This window comes from Scyliorhinus canicula, chromosome 20 (assembly GCF_902713615.1).
Source record: "Scyliorhinus canicula chromosome 20, sScyCan1.1, whole genome shotgun sequence".
NCBI lineage: Eukaryota > Metazoa > Chordata > Chondrichthyes > Carcharhiniformes > Scyliorhinidae > Scyliorhinus > Scyliorhinus canicula.
In genome coordinates, this window is record NC_052165.1 from 53,409,124 (window position 1) to 53,430,420 (window position 21,297).

Here is a 21,297-nt window from a genome sequence, read left to right on the forward strand (position 1 = left end):
CTCATCCTTCTCAACCTGCCTACATCGGCCACACCATCCTCTTCTAAGCCTCTATAATATTATCCATTGGAATTGCTTAGTTACATTCTGATCTATCCAGTCTTATTGATCCCACTCCCGCGTGGTGACCATCGTATCCCCCATAGATCTTTCTTTGGGGCCCCGGCTATTTTGTATATGTGCTGCCCCACAGTTATGTTGAAAACATAGTGTTAGTTTCCGCATGTATGCTGACAATACACAACTCTACCACACCACCACTGCTCTCAAACCCACACTGTCGCCAACATATCTGGCTGCGTGTATGACATCCAACACTGGATGTGCATAAATTTCCTCCGTTAAATATTGGAAAGAGTGAAGCCATTGCCTATGAACCCATTGCAAACTCTGTTCCCTGGCCACCAACTACATCTCTCCCCTTGAAATTACCTGAGGCTGAACCAGACTATTTGTCGGCTCATCTAAATCTCTGCTCTTTGGGTCCTAGTTCACACCAATTCCTACTCACTCACTATCCCAAATGCTAGTGACCTACCTTCATCCCCATTCCAGCAAAGTCTTTCTTTTTAAATTCTCATCCTTGTTTTCAAATTGATGTATCGTTTCCCTATCTCTATTATCTCCCACAGTGCCTCCAAGATATGTGCACTCCAGCAATTCTGGCCTTTTTAGTATCTCTGATTTTATTCATTTTTCAGCATTGCTAGCCATGACTTTAACTGCGAAGGCCCCAAGCTCTGGAATTCCCTCCTGGAACTTTTTCCCACACTATCCTGCTTTCCTCCTTTAAGACATTCCATAAAACCTAATCTTTGACCAAGATTTAGACCTGTTTCCCAATATCTTCTTACGTGGCTCAGTGTCAAATTTTGTTTGCTAATTCTCCTGTGAAATGCCTGGGTATGTTTAACTACGGTAAAGGTGCTTTGTATAACCAGGTAATTAGGTAATTAATCATAGTCCACCAGGGACCATACAACTAACTGTCTCTCTTAGAGTGACATGTGGTTTATAGATTGAGCATCCCCACTACAAGTCAAGCATGGGGTAAGGCAAGGAAGCTACCATCCATGAACTACCACAGCTAGTATGCAGATTGAACCTGTGCTGTTGACACCATTCTGCACTGCACTCTAGTCATCTAGAAACTGATATATCCAACTTGTTGATATTATTGTGGAAGATCGAGCTTGCCAGGAGCCCATTGAAATTGTCAAGCCTAGAGATAACGGACACAATCAAACTGCCTCTTCGCGCCTGACCCGGTGATGAGATGAGGCCGGTACATCTCGAGAGAGAGGCCTCTCGCGAGAAGTCGGGTTCTGGATCTAGCCCTCACTGGGTGACATCCAGATTTACATATTTAAATGAGCAGTTAGGCTCACTTAAATATGTCGGTGCCCAATTGTCCCGAGGCATGGGAATGAATGCCTGCACCTGGGAGACCTCACCATGGCGCTGTTTAAGCACTGATCCACACATACATGGGACCAGGTGTGATGGCACTGGGGTGGGGGGGCACTGCCAGGGGGTGGGATTGCCAGGCCATAGGAGGACCTCGGGTGTTCGGGCTCTGGGCAGGATGGTACCCTGGCACTCCTGCTGCCACCTGGGCACCTTAGCACTGCCACCCAGAAACACCCAGGGTGCCAGGCTGATTGTGCCAAAGTGCCTGGGTGTCAAGTTGCCCATGCCAGGATTTGGGCCCCGGGGTGCTCATCCTTATGGTGAGGAAGGCTCGATGACTCCCTAACAGGTAAGTTTGCGTGATCCAGAGGCCGCAGTGTGGATGCTGAGGGGGAGGGGGGGGATCGAGAGATCGAGGTGGCATTTAAAAATGGCACCACGGTCTTTTGCTGCCCTGAAAACCTAAGCTCATTAATGCAGAAATTGGGGCGTTCCCAATCGAGGCCAAAAATAAAGGAGTCCCACTTGATAACGGGACTCTGTTTTCTGGTTGTTAAATCTCGCCCAATGACACAGATGACAGCTTAAGCAGCCAAGGCAGTTGCGGAGATGAATGATGTTGTAAAGATAGAATCAGGTGACCCATATGATGGATGGATATGGGGCAGTGTTTTATCTCTGAGTCAAATAAGATGCCAGTGTTGTAAACAACCTGATCACACAATGACTGGGTCGAAAGATGGAGTTGTCTAGGAAACAGAGTTTGTGGCAGGGATTGAAGACAAAATGACTTTCTTCCTAATATTTATTTAGTAATCACAGTAACTCTGACTGATACACTCTGGCCAGAGCCACTGAGATCAATTAGTTGAGCTGTTTTTTTTTGCATGAGATAACTTAGCTTTGCGCACATCGTTGAGGATAGGTTCAGTAATAGTTGGATGAATTTGGTTTTAATCTTCATGTTGATTTAAGTTTGGTATGTGTGAATTATAGTCAGTGTGGGGGGATAGAGCATACATAATTGCAAGAGTTTGCTCTACTAACCTTTGTAGAGGAACCATTCCATCCAGTGTTTGAAGTCCCTCAGGCCACAGTCACATTCCCAAGGATTTCCACTCAGCTGTAACTGCCGAAGAAGTTCAAGTGGCTCAAAGGCCTCCCTTTCAAGTTGTGGCATCCTATTGTCTTCCAGATTCAACCAGGTCAAGTTCTGCATTTCATCAAATAAGAGCAGTGGAATCTGAGAGATGCCATTAACAGATAGGTCTAATCTCTGCAAGTTGGTGGTCTTATAGAAGATACTTTTATCCAGGCTTCGAATGCTGTTGTTCCTTAAGTTGAGGTCAGTCAGGTTCCTGATGTAGTCAAACACATTGGATGGTAATTGGTCCAGGTAGTTGTTGGACAGGTCCAGTTTCTCCAATGTTGTGAAATTAATGAATGTCAGAGCCTGCAAGGTGCTGAGTTTATTGTTGCTGAGCGAGAGGAATTTGATGTTTGACGGAATGTCTGCTGGGATGGTGAATAGGCCTAGATTGCTGCAATCCACTTCATAATTTTTACAAGAACAATGTGTGGGACATGCCAACACGGCTTCAACAATACTCAGCAGCACAAAAAATAAGCAGAAATTACCTGTGGAGAAACAGAAACATGCATTACTCAATCAGATGCTTCAACAGCTGTGAATGCATGGGTTTGCTGTTTCACTACTGAAAGGTGAATCTGAGGGAGCTCCTTCACTTACTTCAACACCAGCCAACCACAATTGGCATGCCCATCTCATTTGCCTTGGCCCAAGAACAGGACAAGGAAGATTTTGGAAGTAAGTAGAAACTGATAAATCAGGGTGTTAAGGGTGAACACTGCAGAGGATGAATATAATAGCTGAAGAACAGTTGCTGAGAATGGATCACGAGGAGCAGAGGAAACGGATGTTAATTTTATACGATTTAGAGTAGCGTTATTCTGACACTTATCAGCAGTTTTATAATAGAGGTGTGATTTTCCTTCAAACTGCAATATGTCAAGTCCAGTACTGAGGCCAAGATGGCATGTAATGCAGGGGAATAGTCATTCACTGGAAAGGAACCAGATATTAAATAGCTCTTGACTTTCTTAAAAGGGAACATCATGCAGCAACAGTATCAAGAGATTAGGGAAGTGTGAATCTAGAGGCTGCCCTTAGATACCCTGGATAGTAACAATCAAAAAGAAAACAATGAAACCTGAAAAAGTCATAGAAAAACAAACAATAAAAAAAGCCTTGTCTCACTTCAGAACTTGTTTCATTTGCCTTTACTACTCAATTGGGCTGATCTAAAGCACGGAGACTCTTCCATCCAAAGACAGGAAATCTTTCTGGCTTGCAGTATTTATCCATAATGGAACTCTCACTGAATTTGCATTAAAATCCATCAGAGATTCATATGTGGGAAGGATGGAGAAGAAGAAATTAAGTAAATACAAGGTGAGATTGCGGGATATCTAATTTCCAAATCTTGGAAGCTCAAATCATGCCAATGAGAATAGACTGGCTGGTCCAAAATTATCCAGGAATTGTGACACTAGTTATGAACAGTAATAACAGGAGAATAGTGAACAGTTTTATAATGTGGTAATCCCATTTCTGAAAGGCGTTAATAATTTGCACCAGAATGCAGTGTTATTCCTGGTAAATATAAACAACTTTGTGCTAACGTTTCGAGTCTGGATGACTCTTTGTCAAAGCTTCAATTCCACCCCGTTGAAACCCGAAAGAGGGTGGGATGATGTCAGCATCCCAACCCAACATCAGTTTCAAGGATGTAACTCCTTGCACTGGGAAGGGGAGGATGTTGTTGTTATGGTTCATTTAACTACCAACAACATAGGCAGAATGAGGAAAGAGGTTCTCCATAGAGGGTTTTAGGAGCTCGCCACTAAATTAAATAACACAACTTGGAACGTTATACTTGCTGGATTATTACCCGAGCCGTGTATAAATTAACATAGAGCACATCAAATTAGAGATGAATATGTGGTTCAAAGACTGGTGTGGGAGAAATGGGTTTCAGTTTGTGGGTCACTGGCACCAATACCAGGGAAAGTGGGGACTGTACCGTTAGGATGGCCAACATCTGAACCGTGCTGGGAGCAATGTTTTAACAACATATCGATGGTTAGGAAGTGGGTAGTGGGGGAGGGGTCAGTGTGGGAGTGAGTGGAGGCAGCATCTTGCAAGGGTGCGGATTTGAATGCTTGACTAATACATAGAATTTACAGTGCAGAAGGAGGCCATTCAGCCCATCGAGTCTGCACCGGCTCTTGGAAAGAGCACCCTACCCAAGGTCAACACCTCCACCCTATCCCCATCTCCATAACCCAGTAACCCCACCCAACACTAAGGGCAATTTTGGACGCTAAGGGAAATTTTTCATGGCCAATCCACCTAACCTGCACATCTTCGGACTGTGGGAGGAAACCGGAGCACCCGGAGGAAACCCATGCACACACGGGGAGGATGTGCAGACTCCACACAGACAGTGACCCAAGCCAGAATCGAACCTGGGACCCTGGAGCTGTGAAGCGATTGTGCTATCCACAATGCTACCACTAATGGCGCCCCCGCTGTTCTCGCTGGCTCAGTACTCCACAAGCCTAGTGGTAGTGGCAGCCCTAAGGGTGTGGGGCAATGGAGACAGCAAATGAGAGTTGAGGGGACATCAGTGTGGTCACCGATCTGTGATAATCACCGGTTTGTTCCAGAGGGACTGGACAGGGGCTTTAGGAGGTGGCAGCGGGCAGGGCTTGAGAGATTTGGGGATCTCTTCATTGAGGAGGGCTTCCCGAGCCTGGAGGCATTAGAAGAGGAGGTTCAGTTGCAGGTTGGGAATGGGTTTCAATACTGCAGGTAGACTTTGTCCGGAGGCAGGTTCCAAGCTTTCCTCGCCTCCCCCTAAGGGGACTACAAGATAAGATGATGTCAAAAACGGGGTTTGGGGATGGGAGGGTTTCGGAGATGTATAAGGAGTTGATTGGGTGGGAAGGTGTCCTTATCGGGAAGGTGAAGAGGAAGTGGGAGGAAGAGTTGGGAGGGGAGTTGGGAGTCGGACTATGGGAAAAGGCCTTGAAGAGAGTCAATTCATCCTCGTCGTGTGCCAGGCTTAGCCTGATCCAGTTCAAGGTGGTCCATAGGGCTCATATGACTGTGGCTCGGATGAGTAGGTTTTTTGAGGAAGTGGAGGATAGGGGCGGGCGGTGTAGGGGTAACCCGGCGAACCACGTACACATGTTCTGGGCATGTCCAAAGTTGAGGGGATTCTGGCAGGGATTTGCAGACGTCATGTCAGAGGTCGTGGAAGGGAGGGTGACTGTGAGTCCAGAAATGGCAATATTTGGGGTATCGGAGGATCCGGGGGCCCAGGGCGGAAGAGAAGCCGATGTTTTAGCCTTTGCTTCCCTGGTGGCCTGATGGATTTTGCTGGGCTGGATAGACTCGGAGCCTCCAAAGTCAGGAGTGTGGGTTAATGACATGGCAGGGTTTCTCAGGCTGGAAAAGATTAAGTTCTCCTTGAGAGGTTCAACTCAGGGGTTTGCTCGGAGGTGGCAGCCATTCATCGACTTTTTTAAGGAAAACTGAACGTCAGCAGAAAGGGAGAAGGGGGAGGAGAAAAATGAGAGGCATGGCAGCGTAAAATAATAGACAGGGATTCCAATATACGGATAGTTAGGAGCTGGGGTGGGGGTGGTAGTTGGTTATGTTATTGTAATATTGTTGCATGTGTCAGGCCGCTATGCTGTTTAGCATGTTAATTTGTTAAACTGTGAAAATTACAAATGCTTCAATAAAATGTTTTCTAAAAAATTCATGGGTAACTTTAATCTTCGTGTGAATTAGGAAGATCAAATTTGCAGAGATATCCATGAGGAAAAATTGATTGAGTGCATTCAGGACAGTTTTCTAGAACAATATATTGTGGATCAAGCCATGGATCAGGCTATTTTGGATTTGGTATGTGTAATGAGGCAGGTTCAATAAACAATCTCAGAGTAAAAGACCACCTTGGGAAAAGTGAAAGTCTCCATTGTTCCTGAGGACCATAGGTTGCTCTCCCCTTTTGAGAGAGAGCTGACTGATGGTGGTTTAACCTGTGGGCCACCACACCTCAGGCAAGGAGCAAGGTTGAGAATGTGGAGCGTTCATGGATACCCTCACCAGGAATGAGAATTGAACTTGCACTGTTGGCGTCACTCCACATCACAAACCAGCCATCCAGTCAACAGAGCTAACTGATGGGTTGTATCCTATGATATTAAAGGAAGTTAACAGGGCAGAATGATAGACAGAGATAGTGGGTGCACTGGTAATAATCTTCCAAGGATTTTTCATTTATGGAAAAGTTCCAAAACTGGCAATGTAAAAATGGAGGGAGACAAAAAACAGGTAACTATAGGCCAGTTAGCTTAACGTCTACAATTGGGAAAAAGTTAGAGTACATTTATAAAGGTTGTAATAGCGGACCATTCAGACATACATAATATAATCAAGCAGAATCAGTCATGCCTGACAAATGAGATGATAATGAGCAGGACAGATAAAGGGGAACCAGTAGATGTAATATACTTATTTCCAAAAAGCATTTGATAAGGTACCGCACAAAAGTTGACTGAATAAGAGCCTGTGATGTTGGGGGTAGTATATTAGCATGGACAGAGGATTGGCTAACTGATTCACCTGAGGAAGGAGCAGTGCTCCGAAAGCTAATGTTTGAAACAAACCTGTTGGACTTTAACCTGCTGTTGTATGACTTCTTACTGTGCTCACCCCAGTCCAACGCCGGCATCTCCACATCATAACTGATAGAAGACAGAGAGTTGGGAGAAGAGAGGAATTGTCAGCACGACAAACTAGTGGAGTGCCGCAGGGGTCAGTGCTGGGGGTCACAATTATTTACAATGCATATGTCAATGACTAGGATGAGGGAAGTGAATGTACTGCTGCCAAGTTTGCGGATGACACAAAAACAGGTGGGAAGGCAAGTGGTGAGGATGAACAAAGAGTCTACAGAGGGATGTAGGCAGATTAAGTGAGTGGACAAAAACTTGACAGGTGGAATAGAATGTAGGAAAATTTGAAGTTATGCAGTTTGGTAGGAAGAAAAAGAAACTGAATATTTTTAAGTGGAGAAAGATTCCAGCTGCAGCACAAACAGACTTGGGGGTCCTCATGCATAAATCACAAAAAGCTAGCATGCAGGTTCAGCAGGTAATAGGGAAGGCAAATGGAATGTTGGCCTTTATTTCAAAGGGAATGGAATATAAAAATAGGGAAGCCTTACTAAAACTATACAAGGCACTTGTTAGATACACCTAGAAAACTGTCAGCAGTTTTGGTCTCCTTATTTAAGAAAATATATACTGGCAATGGAAGCAGTCCGGAGAAGGTTCATTGAGTTGATCACAGGTATAGAGGGATTTTCTTATGAGGAGAGGAGAGGTTGAGAATTCATTGGAGTTTGGAAGAATGATAGGCAACCTTCTTGAAACACGTAGGATTCCCTTGTGGAAGAGTCTAGATTCAGAGGGAATAAGCTCAAAGTAGAGGGTCAGAGACAAGACAGGGATAAGGAGCCATTTCACCTTTAAGAGGGTAGTGAAGCTATGGAATTCTTTACCACAGAGAGCTGTAGAGGCTGGGTCATTAAGTATGTTCAAGACTGAGAAAGTCAGAATCAAGGATTATGGGGAAAAGACGGGAAAGTGGAGTTGAGGGTTATCAGACCATTCATGATCTCACTGGCGGAACAAACTCGATGGGCCGACTTTCTGCCTCCGATATCTTCTGCATTCAAACCCACATTCCCATGCTTGGGGAAGATACCTCCATGATGTACATATTTCCAGCAAGCAGGCATCTGCTTTCAAAGTGTAACAAATCCATTTTGATAGAGGGACAATAAAGATAAATTTTATCAATGTGCATCAGAGCCTCCCAGGTGTTCTCCACACTTTTCTCATTCATTAAAATAATGGACAGAAAATTGTGGGGAGCGGAGCCATTATTTCCTATTGTGCGCTCCTGGCAACCAAGACTGAGTGCTCGATTCATATGTTCATTACATTGTCCCTTATAATTACAACACATGGTCTCTACATATTTCAGATATGCAAGTCTCCAATCAAATGTTGTTTAACTGTATTTTCAGAGTTCAAATTACGATCAGCGGTTTGAATTTTCTTCATCTGAGGTGGCATATTGAACCCCTCAATAAGTATTTTTTTTGCACATTTTGGGCTTATAAGGTTTGGAAAATTAGATATCCACAATATCAAACATCATCATATATTATGTACAGGATTTTGATATTTTTAGTAACACCTTGGCTTGCTTACAGTTTATAATATAACTCTAGTCTAGACAAACCTTTTAACCTTGTGTAATTTTCCAATTTCATCCTAGCACATGATTAAACTCAGATGGAAACCAATAATTGGAATTGGTCATAGAAAATGGGATCTCACAATCAGAAAGGAAGACTCAAAAGTGATGTGACAGGGCAGCACGGTGGCCTAGTGGTTAGCACAACCGCCTCACGGCGCTGAGGTCCCAGGTTCGATCCCGGCTCTGGGTCACTGTCCGTGTGGAGTTTGCACATTCTCCCCGTGTCTGCGTGGGTTTCGCCCCCACAACCCAAAAATGTGCAGAGTAGGTGGATTGGCCACGCTAAATTGCCCCTTAATTAGAAAAAATAATTGGCTAATCTAAATTTATAAAAAAAAAAGTGATGTGACAGGGATTATTATAAGCATAATATATTATGATTACAATAACTCAAAAATCTCAGGAGCATTTTACAAAGACCTGACAAGCAGAATTTTATAAGCTGTTGGTTTTTTTGTTCTTGTGATTTGTGATAATACCCAAATCTCTCAAATTTGTCACAAATGAGTGTTCTTGCCATGCAATCCAACTTCACAGTTTTTATACTATATAATTTAAAGCAATAAGACAAGACTGTTTGGGATCCTGGTAGCTGCAGACTGTGTTTTGTCAGTTTATTAATGTCACATATTGCAGAGAGTGGGTGGCTGAATCTTTGACTAATCTAACAACCAAACGTTACCTTTCTCGATATTTTGTTGAGAAGTTAGCTCTGCTCTTCAGAGCAACTAATGTTGGTATGCTCTTGATATGTAGAATATCAAAAAATCCTGATTAACCAAGAAACATTTGGAATAGAATTGCCGCTTGCATTCAGAGTCAGTGTTTCTCATGACGTTTAATTCTTACATTTGAGATTCTGGTATTTAAGGGTCAATTTTAACCTATTCCGCTCGGCAGAAATTACATTTGCATCAGCTGCTATCTTACACTTCCTGCTCTCTCTTCCCTACACCTCTCGTTCTATTTCGGACTGCATCTCAGGCATTCATCCCAGGCAAGCAGGGTCAATTTAAAATATCTTGCTCTGACATCATATCCTTCCTGCTTGAATTTTAATTCCAAATTGCACAAATTCCTCCAAGTCTCAGGACCACCTGTGAAATTTTGTGAGATTATTGTGATTAGCGCTCTTGCAGCAGCACAAAGATGAGGTCCCAGCTGTGGCTCATTGGATTACAGAATTTTTTGGTGCCTGGATTTCCAGCTCATGACTTCAGCACTTTTGTTGACTTGCAATACTTTAGATAATCTCTCTACTTGCAATTCCTGCTTCGTCTGGCTAAAATAAAACTTAGGAACATTAGGGCACACAATGGAGGCACAGTGCTCAGCACTGAACAAAGAACAAAGAAAAGTACAGCACAGGAACAGGCCCTTCGGCCCTCCAAACTTGCGCCGACCATGCTTCTCGTCTAACCTAAAACCTACACTTCCGGGGTCCGTATTCCTTCAGGCAGGGAGGATCCCTCTATTCCCATCCAATTCATGCATTTGTCAAGATGCCCCTTAAACGTCGCTTTCGTAGTGCTTCCACCATCTCTTCTGGCAGCAAGTTCCAGGCACCCACTACCCTCTGTGTAAAAAAAACTTCCCTCGCACATCTCCTCTAAACTTTACCCCTCCCACCTTAAACCTCTGCCCCCTAGTAATTGACTCTTCCACCCTGGGAATAAGCTTCAGACTATCCACTTTGTGCCTTTCATAATTTTGTAGACTTCTATCAGGTCGGCCCTCGACCTCCGTCGTTCCAGTGAGAACAAACCGAGTTTATCCAACCTCTCCTCATAGCTAATGCCCTCCGACCAGGCAACATCCTGGTAAACCTCTTCTGTACCCTCTCCAAAGCCTCCACATCGTTCTGGTAGTGTGGCGACCAAAATTGAACACTATAACCAAGTACGGCCAAACTAAGGTTCTATACAGCTGCAGCATGACTTGCCAATTTTTATACTCCAATGCCCTGGCCAGTGAAGGCAAGCATGCTATATGCTTTCTTGACTATCTTGTCCACCTGCGTTGCCACTTTCTGTGACCTGTGGACCTGTACACCCTCTGCCTGTCAATACTCTTAAGGGTTCTGCCATTTATTGTATATTTCCCACCTACATTAGATCTTCCAAAATGCATTACCTCACATTTATCTGGATTAAATTCCATTTGCTATTTCTTCACCCAAGTCTCCATTTAATCTATATCCTACTGTATCCTCTGACAGAGCTCATCACTATCTGCAAATCCACCAACCTTTGGTTGTCCACACACTTACTAATCAGACCAGTTCCTCCAAATCATTTGTATATACGACAAACAGCAAAGGTCCCAGCATTGATCCCTGTGGAAAACCACCAATCACAGCCATCCATTCAGACCCTTCCTCTCCTACCCGCTGTCTTCTGTGCCCAAGCCAGTTATGGACCCATCTTGCCAGCTCACCTCTGATCCTATGTCACATCATCTTCTGTATTAGTCTGCCATGAGGGACTTTGTCAAAGGCCTTACTGAAGCCCATGTAGACAACATCCACTGCCCTACCTTCATTAATCATCTTCGACACTTCCTCGAAAGATTTGATCAAGCAAGTGAGACATGACTGCCCTTCACAAAACCATGCTGCCTCTCACTAATAATATGTCAATTTGCTTCCAAATCGGAGTAAATCCTGTCTCGAAGACTCCTCTCCAATAATTTCTCTACCAATAACGTAAGGCTCACCGGCTTGTAATTTCCCTTTTTAGAACCCTTCTTAAACAAAGGAACAACATTAGCTATTTTTCACAAATGTCTCCATCATTCTTTTTACAGAATTTTGTTTGATTTGTTCCCCTTTTTAATTCTTTTAGACTCCATAAATGGATTACATTGGAACTGAAAAGGTTAAGAATTTGAAAAGGTGATTCAAGCTATGAGAGAGCAAATGATGATTTTTTTCCCCCCATACATTTGGAGAAAAGTGGTCTAAATTTGGAATTAATATTAGACGTATGTGGGGGAAGCTAAAAGTTGTAGTATTAGGATCTAGCACATATGGGGTTAATGTGGGACTGAATACAGTACTGGCCATACAGATATAAGAGAGCCCACGATCCACACCCAGAGTCAGTCTGGTATTGGAGAGAGCCATGTGTACCAGCAAGTGTGGAGACAGCTTCTGGCCTGTAGCCTTTACAGTATATTTGTAAATAGTTCTAAGAGTCAATCAGGACTTAAGTTAACCGACGAATGATTGCAAAGACTTCTTCAGACCTACCAAACTGTAACCAACACCCGACAACAAAAGGAACTTTTTCAGAATAGTAATATAGAGTGCTTTAAGCTAATAAACGATCACAGCTGAATTCATCATAAAATTAACAGGTAATTTTGAAATTAAGAGTGACATTTGAAGAAAACCCGAGCAAAAACTTGGCACTGGAACACATATTTCAAATGTGGAGCAGGTTCCGGTAAAGACGTGATGAGAAGAATGATTTCCTTTTGCGCTGAAATTGTGTTTTCTATTCCTTTTGTCTGATACTCTCCTCATCATTCCCTTGCCACTTACAAGCAACAATGAGAAACACATTAGATAAGGTCAATCAAAATGGATAATCGGTACTCACATGTGCAAGAGGTCTTCTTCCCCTGTGCACTTGTCACAGGTTCCATATTTAATATGATACCCTCACTCTGAGAGTTGTTGGCTTGTGTCATGTGCCAAATGTTCTGTAGGATAGGAATCACAGTAGTGTCCGATGTCACCAGTGCTTTAGTCTCCAAAACTAGAAGAAGACATTGTGTTGATTATTTTTATATGGACTTTATTATCTATAAGCAAGCTCTGTAACTGAATCAGTTAGTTGCCCAACTCTAGAAGACATTTGATACAGTGAAATTGCAACCATGAACATCTGTCCCATCTCTTGGTGTCTTGACATGTACAAGTTGTGTTATGCAGAAATCACCAATGCAAAGCAATAGGTTCAAAGTGACTGATCTCTGCCATATTAATGAAAGGAGGTGGCTGACGGTATGTGAAATTTCACCTATGTTTGGTCTGCTTGAGCCTACATTTAAGCGCTACATTATAAAGCACCATTGGAAGGCATTTTGGATTGGCCTCTGCATATGTGTAAGCCAAGGGAGTGGAGTGGAGGCAAAAAATACCTTAACATGGAAAATAAATGATCTCCTTTTGAAAAAGAATTTTAAAAACCTAGGATGAGATCTTTGCTCAGCAACGGGGGTGGCATAAACTAGGTGAGAGTGAGTCTTCCTCCTCTTAGTGGGGCATCGGGCTTTGAAGGTCATGTGGCAAAGATTGAAGGAGGGATAACATCTTGAGGGGAGGTATACACAGCGCACCCCCCCCCAAAATGATGTACCCCCTTTGATTTCCACCTTTGTACACTTAATCTCAAAAAGCATCCTGCCCACTCCCGCCCACCTCCCCACACAAACACTATTTTGGCGTGGGCAGTGTAATAGCCCCGAGAGTTGGCCGAGTCACTAGCTCCTTCAATCCCCCCCCCCCCCCCCCCACACAATCCTGCAAAAAACATGCCTGGCAGAGGGCCATAAAATCCAGCCCATAATGAAAATAACTAAGAAAGCAGGCAAAGAATCAAAGGCTGCATCTCATTTTCCAACGTTTTGGGGTTAATTTTAAGTTTCAATAGGTGGTGGATGGTGTGATTGTCAATCTCTGCCAAAAAAACTCAAGTCATTTTGATTCAAGCTGTAATCCTTGGTCTTATGTCAGCAAGCGACTCACCAGATCATAGAATCATAGTCTCTGAGTGATGTGGCACAGTCCCAGCAGGAGATGGCCCAGTCCCTGTGCTCCACGGCTACGAGCATAGTTGAGATGAGAGCGGGACTCCAGATTGGCAACGCCAGATGCCAGGAAGCCCAGGGGGTTTGCTCTGGTCGTATCCCTGACCCAAGGAGTAGCTCGAGGGCCATCGGGCATCCAGAGGGAGGAGGAGGGGATGTGGCCCCTGCCGGTGACTCCTGGAGGGTAGGTGCTGGAACACCACAGCACCTCAGACTCTTCACACGCACACACACCCCCCCCCCCCCCCACACCCCCCACCATCATTCTTAATGCATCCCATGAGCAGCATGCAGAACTGGGTGGCACCACGCCACCTATGACACCCGAGCGACTGTCGGGCCCAGTCACTTCAGTCACTGGCAGCCGCTAAAGGGTCCCAGGAGGGCAGAAATCGCAGTAGGCCGCTTCTACTCCTGATGTATCACTGGGGATCCACTGGCATTCCAGCTGGACGTAGTGTTCGAGCTTATAAGGCCAGAAAGGTTAAGTTGATAAGGGTGCAGGGCACAGGATAGTGTTAGGGGGCTAGGATATAAACCTTTATAGAGATGTTCAACTGTTATGAACAGAATAATCACGTGTTCCAAAACTTCCAAACTGCCTCGATGCTCTTTGAAGGATGGGCTGGGCTGGGATTGCTGCAGAGGGGAGCTGGGGGGGGGAGTGGGGGTGAGATGGGCAGACGTTGGAGGTGGACACGGGCCGGGGCTCCGAGGTTGGACACAGCACATCACCCCGGTACCCTGCCCCTCCCACTCCCTCTCAACCCCAACCCCCCTCCCCACATCCCATCTTCACCTCCACCACCCCAATGGTTTGTGTGATGGAATGGCCAGCTCGCACACAAGAATCATCCAGGTGGACGCTGGAAAGAGCTACCATGGGCTGGAGATGTTGTCAAATGACATGGAACACCAGAGCTCATCGCAGAGTGAGTCATCATCATCATCCTCCATCCCATTGACCAGACCTGTTGTTGCTGCCAACCCAGGGCCCGCACCCGATAGTGAGGCAGGTAGGAATCTCGGAGGGGGTTGCGGGAGGTGTGGGAGGAGCCACAGTGTGGGTGGGATGGGATGTTTGTGCCTTCGGCCAAACTCCCTAATCTGGAGGTGTTTAGAGGATCCTCTGTGCGCTGGCCCTGGTAGACACATTGTGCGGCCTCCTGTATCTGCCCGGGCCCCATGCCCTGTCCATCCGTAACCTCATCATCAGATGAGGCCTGACATTCTCCAGCACATCGTCCCTATGCGTGAAGCTGTGGAGAACGCAGCAGGCCACAATGGTGTGGGACAGTCTCCCAGCAGTATACTGGAGGGCCCCTCCAGAGTGGTCCAAGCACCTGAACGCAACTTCAGGATGCCGATGTACCGCTTGATCATGCCTTGGTTGTTGCATGGTGTCGTTGTAGTGGGTCTCCGCATTGGTCTGTGGCCTCCGGATAGGCTTCATCAGCCACAAAAGCAGCGGATAACACCTGTTACCCTGGAGCCAACCTCTCACTCGGGGGTGCGCCTCGAAGGTGTCAGGAACCACTGACTATGTTAGGATGAAGGGGTCATACACACTGCCCAAGCCTCAGATGCAGATGCATTTGATATGCAGCTCTCGGTCACACATCAGCTGCGTGTTCATCGAGTGGAACCGTTGTCGGCTTATGAAAGCTGACCCCTCATGGGGCAGTGCTGTAGAAGGACATGCATCTCGTCGATCAGCCCGTGGACTGGGACATCCACCGTTTGCGGTGAATCCCACTGCCCGGGTATCCTGCTGGGCTCAGTCCACATTAAATTTGACATATTGTGCCAACCGGTAATATCGTGCTTTCGTGACAGCGCGGATGCACCTGTGCACTGAGGTTTGTGAGATCCCAGAACGGCCCCTATTCAGTGCCAGATAGGTCCCCATTCGTTGCCCCATGGCATGAAAGTTCAGGGTGACCGTCACCTTGACGGCCTTGATCGCATTTCGTGATTGGCACATTGTTGGACGGAGAATCCTGCTCATAGTTGTCCAGGCTGCCCGTGTCGAGGCACCATAGAAAAAGGCAGCTGGTGGGATCAGAGCAGAAATAGTGCGATATGTAAACAGAAATATCCAACCAACGTTTGCCTTTTGCAAGGCAGAGGGTCTCAAAACTGCCCCCATTTGCTTTCATACAGTTCATGTTGCCATTTTTCAATTGTATCAACGGGATAGTGTGCGTTGTGCGGTTGGTTAGGTAACAGCCCTTTCTCCTCTGAGTGATGGGTTTGATTCAAGCCCAGGTTTATTGGATTACAGTCTCTCAGCACAAACTCTAAGACTCTTCAGTGGATTTGGCTGCATTCAAACTTAATGCTAACGGTTGCTTGTGATACAAAACGACATAATTGAACCGGAATTTGCAGTGTTACTCAGAGATAGTGTAAAAATGGCTGGTGTGAGAAACAGTTGTGAAGGAAGGACGTTTACTTAATTATCTCCAAAGAAGGAAATGGGTCATACAGGCTCTCGCAGCAATGTTTCAATCATCTGAGAGTTGGGTTTGTACTGGAAAAATTCATGAAATTGGGTCTTAAAAGGCTAAACTGAGGTTTATATCGAGGAGCTTAAAAGAGAGGCTGGGTGATGATGCAAGTGTTCGAGTGGACATTTCTATAGTGGAAATAGTGAAAAACTGTGAAAAGTTGTTTGGGCCATAAATTCATGGGGGTTCAGGCCACTTTTCTGCAGGGCAACACTTTTCAGAAAGAAGTGTTCCTGAAACAACCTAAAGAAGCAGCAGGTTCAGAAAGAATATTGTGGAAACTAACTGTGGTGGCTCGAGACATACACTGGAGACTTCCAGGAGTTAACAAAGGGGTTTCTTGATGAATGACAAAGGCAGTAACAGGCACAGAAGACTATATATCAGGTCTTAACATTTCAGCTCCTGGTCCACATTGCCCAGGCCCTACTCCCAGGACCCCGCGAAACTCCCTATTGGCCGGGGTTCACACGCCCCCGCATAATTGTCCCCGAGCCAGTCATGTGGTTTGTGGAGCCCGCCCCTATAGGGGGGCTATGCTATCACATCCCACCCTGCTTAAGTCCCTCATTACAATCACCCCAAAAACTATATACAGAAGTTACAAATGTTAGCAGGGACTGATGTGTTATCTGTGTTGGTCTAACATTGACTGCAACTGGATGCAGTAAAACGAGAAACAGGCTACTGACACAGGAGATGGTCCAACACTGTTTTATTGAACCTGCTGATTGCTGTACATAATCTGCTGTGGGTTGACACTCTATTAACCTAACTGATAACCTCCTACTGGCTTGACCAGACTCTCTACCACATGGTGATGATGTTCATTGGCTTGTGAACTGCGACTATTTCCCTAGCCGTGTCCTGTGAGAGAGAGAGTCTTAATGCCCTGTGGGCTTTATAGTGGTGGTGTCCTGTCTGATGATTGGTTGTTCTGTGTCGTGCATGTTCATTGGTTATCCTGTGTGTCAATCACTGCCTGTCTGCATCTCATGATACACATGAGTGGATATGATGACATCTTCCCCTTTTAAAGTAAATTTTGGAACGTGGCTGTATAAAAATGCGTAACTATGTACAAGTGGGGAATGAATGAACACATGTACATGGGAAGGTGTCTATCGTGCAGATACAGAGCAAACTGAACAAAATTAACAAGATTTAAGTCTATAGATTCAGTCTTTGTGGTGGGCAACAAATTCTCGTCGATCACCACAGAGGTGGCGGGGGGGACGCTGACACCTGGACAGGCCGGATGGTTGTCCTCTTGGTGGCCTCATGGACAGCTGGGATCGCTGCCAGATCAGTGGCCTCATGGTGCAAGACGTCCGGAGGAGGCATGATGACATGCGGAGAAATGCGGTCGGGTGATGGGCAGGGAACTTTACGCAGCGCCCTCCTGTTGCGCCGTAAAATGGAGCCATCAGCCATTTGGACAATGAAAGATCTGGGGCAGCCTGTCTTGATGACAACAGCTGGGGCTGACCAACTTCCCTCAGGCAACTGGACGTGAACAACATCTTCTGGAGCCAGCGCAGGCAGATCCGTGGCATGAGCATCATACGCAATCTTCTGCTGGTCCCTGGATCGCTGCACCTTCTGCAGCATCGTGAGGTGGTCAAGGTCTGGAACATGGATGGCTGGAACAGTCGTCCTTAGATTGTGGTTCATGAGCAACTGCGCCAGAGACAAACCAGTTGACAGAGGGGTTGCCCTGTATGCCAATAGCGCCAGGTTGAAATCCGAGGCTGAGTCTGCAGCCTTGCACATCAACCAGTTGACAATATGGACCCTTTTCTCAGCCTTCCCGTTTGATTGCGGGTAGTGGGGACTGGATGTGATGTGACTGAAATGGCAGGATCGTGCTAAGTCAGACCACTCTTGGCTGTAGAAACATGGACCGTTGTCACCCATTACTGTGAGTGGTATTCCGTGCCTGGCAAACGTCTCTTTGCAGGTTTTGATGACTGACTTGGACGTGAGGTCCGACAGTTTCACCACTTTCGGGTAGCTGGAGAAGTAGTCGACCAAGAGCACGTAATCACGCCCATTGGCGCGAAAGAGGTCTATCCCCACCTTGGACCACGGAGAGGTCACGATCTCGTGCTGTTGCAGCATTTCCTTGGGCTGAGCTGGTTGAAACTTCTGGCATATTGTGCAGTTGAGGACTGTGTTGGCAATTTCCTGGCTGATGCCAGGCCAGTAAACTGCCTGCCGAGCTCTGCGTTGACATTTCTCGACCCACGGGTGACTCTCATGGATCTGTCTGAGCACCATGTTTTGCCTGCTTTGGGGAATGACGATTCTATCTAGTTTAAGAAGGATCCCCTCAACAACTGGCAGCTCGTCCTTAACGTTGAAGGTCCAGCCCTGTTGAGCTGGAGGCCATTTTCATGAATCCTCTGGAAAACCTGTTTGAGGCGAGCGGTGTGATCCTCGGGCGTCGTGGACCAGATGATCACATCATCCACATAGTCTCGCACCCCCTCGATGCCCTCCATCATTTGCTCCATTACGCGATGAAATACATCAGAAGCTGATATGATACCAAAAGGCATGCGGTTGTAGCAATACCTGCCGAACGGAGTGTTAAACGTGCACAGCTTCCAACAAGACTCGTCCAGCTGTATCTGCCAGAACCCACGGGAGGCGTCCAGCTTGGTAAAGAATTTGGCATGAGCCACCTCACAGATTAACTCTTCATGCTTTGGGATCGGGTAGTGCTCGCGCATGATGTTGCGATTCAGGTCTTTGGGATCAATGCAAATGCGGAGTTCACCAGAGGGCTTCTTGACACAGAACATGGAGCTGACCTAGTCTGTTCGTTCTATGACCTTTGAGATGATACCCTGGTCTTCGAGCTCTCTTAGCTGCGATTTCAGACGATCCTTGAGAGGGGCTGGTACTCGGCGCGGTGCATGGATGACTGGGATGGCATTCGGTTTGAGCAATATCTTGTAACGATATGGGATCGTGCCCATTCCATCAAACACGTTGCAGTATTGCGTGAAAATGTCGTCTATCTCAGCCTGGAGATTCGCATTGGGCGAGGCAGTCGCCGGTGTCGAGGACATGGCATGGACGCGCTGGACCAGATTTAGGAGTTTGCATGCGCGATAACCGAGCAGGGATGCCTTGTTAGGTCGGACGATCTAGAATAGTAACATCACTTTGATTGCCTTGTGAGATACACCTAGCTGACACGATCCACTGGCAGCTATGGCATTTCCATTGTAGTCAAGGATCTGGCAGGCTGGTGGAAGAATTCTAGGTTGGTCTCGGATGCTGTCGAGGTCCGACTGTGATATGAGGTTTGCAGACGCGCCAATGTCCAATTTAAATCAGATGCGAGACTGGTTAACCGTGACGCCAGCACACCACTCGTTGTCAGGATCCACAGTGAGGATTGAAAGGTGGTTTGCAGGCGCGGTGGAGGCCAGCTTGCGCGTGGTGATTATGTCCACCCGGTATGGAGACTCGAGGCAGTCAGCATCGGGGTCCGTTGGGCTGTCGGGATCCGAATCCTGCATGTCTTGTCGTACGCAGCGGACACGTCTGCGCTGCAGCTGGGATCGCTGGCTTTTGGTCGGTGGAGCGGACCTGCATAAGGCTGCGTAATGCCCATGCTTTCCACACTGTAGACATCGCCTTCCTTTGGCTGGACATTGCCGCTTTAAATGGGCGGAGCCACAATTTGGACATGTCATGATGCTGACGTGAGCGCGTTCCATGCGCCATCGCGCATGCGCAGTGTGGTCGGCCGACGTTCGCAAATGCGCATCGTGGTCTTCGGCTTCGTCGTCCACCCGGTCGTGGCGCGCATGTGTAGGGACCCGGGAAAAGCGCGTGAAACGGCCACTCTCCTCAATGCTCAGTTCTTGTATTTTAGCGATGGCCTGTACCCTTTCTGCCTCGTGGGAGACTAGTTTTGCATTTCTTGCCGCCCTGATGCGGGCGTAATGATTCCTGGCATGCCCATGGACAACCCATGTTTCAATGGCGACCGAGAGGGTCAACTGTTTGATTTTGAGGAGCTGCTCCCGCAGGGAGTTGGACTGGACCCCGAAAACGATCTGATCCCGGATCATGGAATCAGCCGTTGAGTCATAATTACATGACTGCGCTAGGATGCGGAGATGTGTCAAGAAGGACTGAAAAGGTTCATCCTTATTCTGAAGCCTCTGTTGGAAGATGTACCGTTCAAAGCTCCCATTCACCTCAATGTTGCAGTGGTTGTCGAATTTCAGCAGAACCGTCTTGAACTTCGTCTTGTCTTCGCCATCGGCAAACGTGAGCGAGTTATAGATGTGGATGGCGTGATTCCCCCGCAGTCGACAGGAACAGCGCGATTGTTCGGGCATCTGATGCTGCCTCGAGGTCGGATGCCTCGATATACAGGAGGAACTTCTGTTTGAAGAATTTCCAGTTGGCGCCGAGGTTGCCGCAGATCCGGAGTTGCGGAGGAGGTTGGATTGTTTCCATGCCGCTGGATGGCTGCGTGCTGGTCGTTGCAGATTTACTTGAGGTAGGTTCGTTAGAGTTAATAGCTCCCTGGTACCATGATGTGTTATCTGTGTTGGTCTCACATCGACTGCAACTGGATGCAGTAAAACGAGAAACAGGCTTCCGACACAGGAGATGGTCCAACACTGTTTTATTGAACCTGTTGATTTCTGTACATAATCTGCTGTAGGTTGACACTCTATTAACCTAACTGATAACCTCCTACTGGCTTGACCACACTAGCTCTCTATCACATGGTGATGATGTTCACTGGCTTGTGCACTCTAACTATCTCAGTAGCTGTGTCCTGTGAGAGAGAGAGAGAGAGCCTTAATGCCCTGTGGGCTTTATAGTGGTGGTGTCCTGTCTGGTGATTGGTTGTCCTGTGTCGTGTGTGTTCATTGATTATCCTGTGTGTCAGTCACTGCCTGTCTGCATCTCATGATATACATGAGTGAATATTATGACAGGGATAACAAGGGAAAGAGAGTCTATCAAGGAAACAAACGATCCAAAGACCTCTGGTTCTTCCCGGACCTACATAGCCCTTTCACAGGGTTCAGCACCCTTTCGGGTGTTCGAATTGTCAACAGTTGGTATCACCACAGGAGGGACCGCCTCAACGACAGG

The 21,297-nt window shown here is 46.5% G+C and overlaps 2 protein-coding genes across 6 annotated transcripts in view; one reads left to right on the plus strand and one right to left on the minus strand.

Annotated features, from left to right (window-relative positions):
* The window catches only part of cacna2d4a (calcium channel, voltage-dependent, alpha 2/delta subunit 4a), a 591,407-nt gene that overhangs the window by 311,989 nt on the left and 258,121 nt on the right, over positions 1 to 21,297 (plus strand). The window lies entirely within an intron of this gene.
* Positions 1 to 21,297, minus strand: part of lrtm2a (leucine-rich repeats and transmembrane domains 2a) — a 102,065-nt gene that overhangs the window by 4,619 nt on the left and 76,149 nt on the right. For both annotated transcript variants that reach the window (XM_038781422.1, XM_038781423.1), the window contains 2 exons: positions 12,439 to 12,597; positions 2,458 to 3,048 (listed from right to left, as the gene is read on the minus strand). In XM_038781422.1, the coding sequence (XP_038637350.1) occupies positions 2,458 to 3,048; positions 12,439 to 12,597 (750 nt within the window). The remainder of the gene's footprint in view (positions 1 to 2,457; positions 3,049 to 12,438; positions 12,598 to 21,297) is intronic.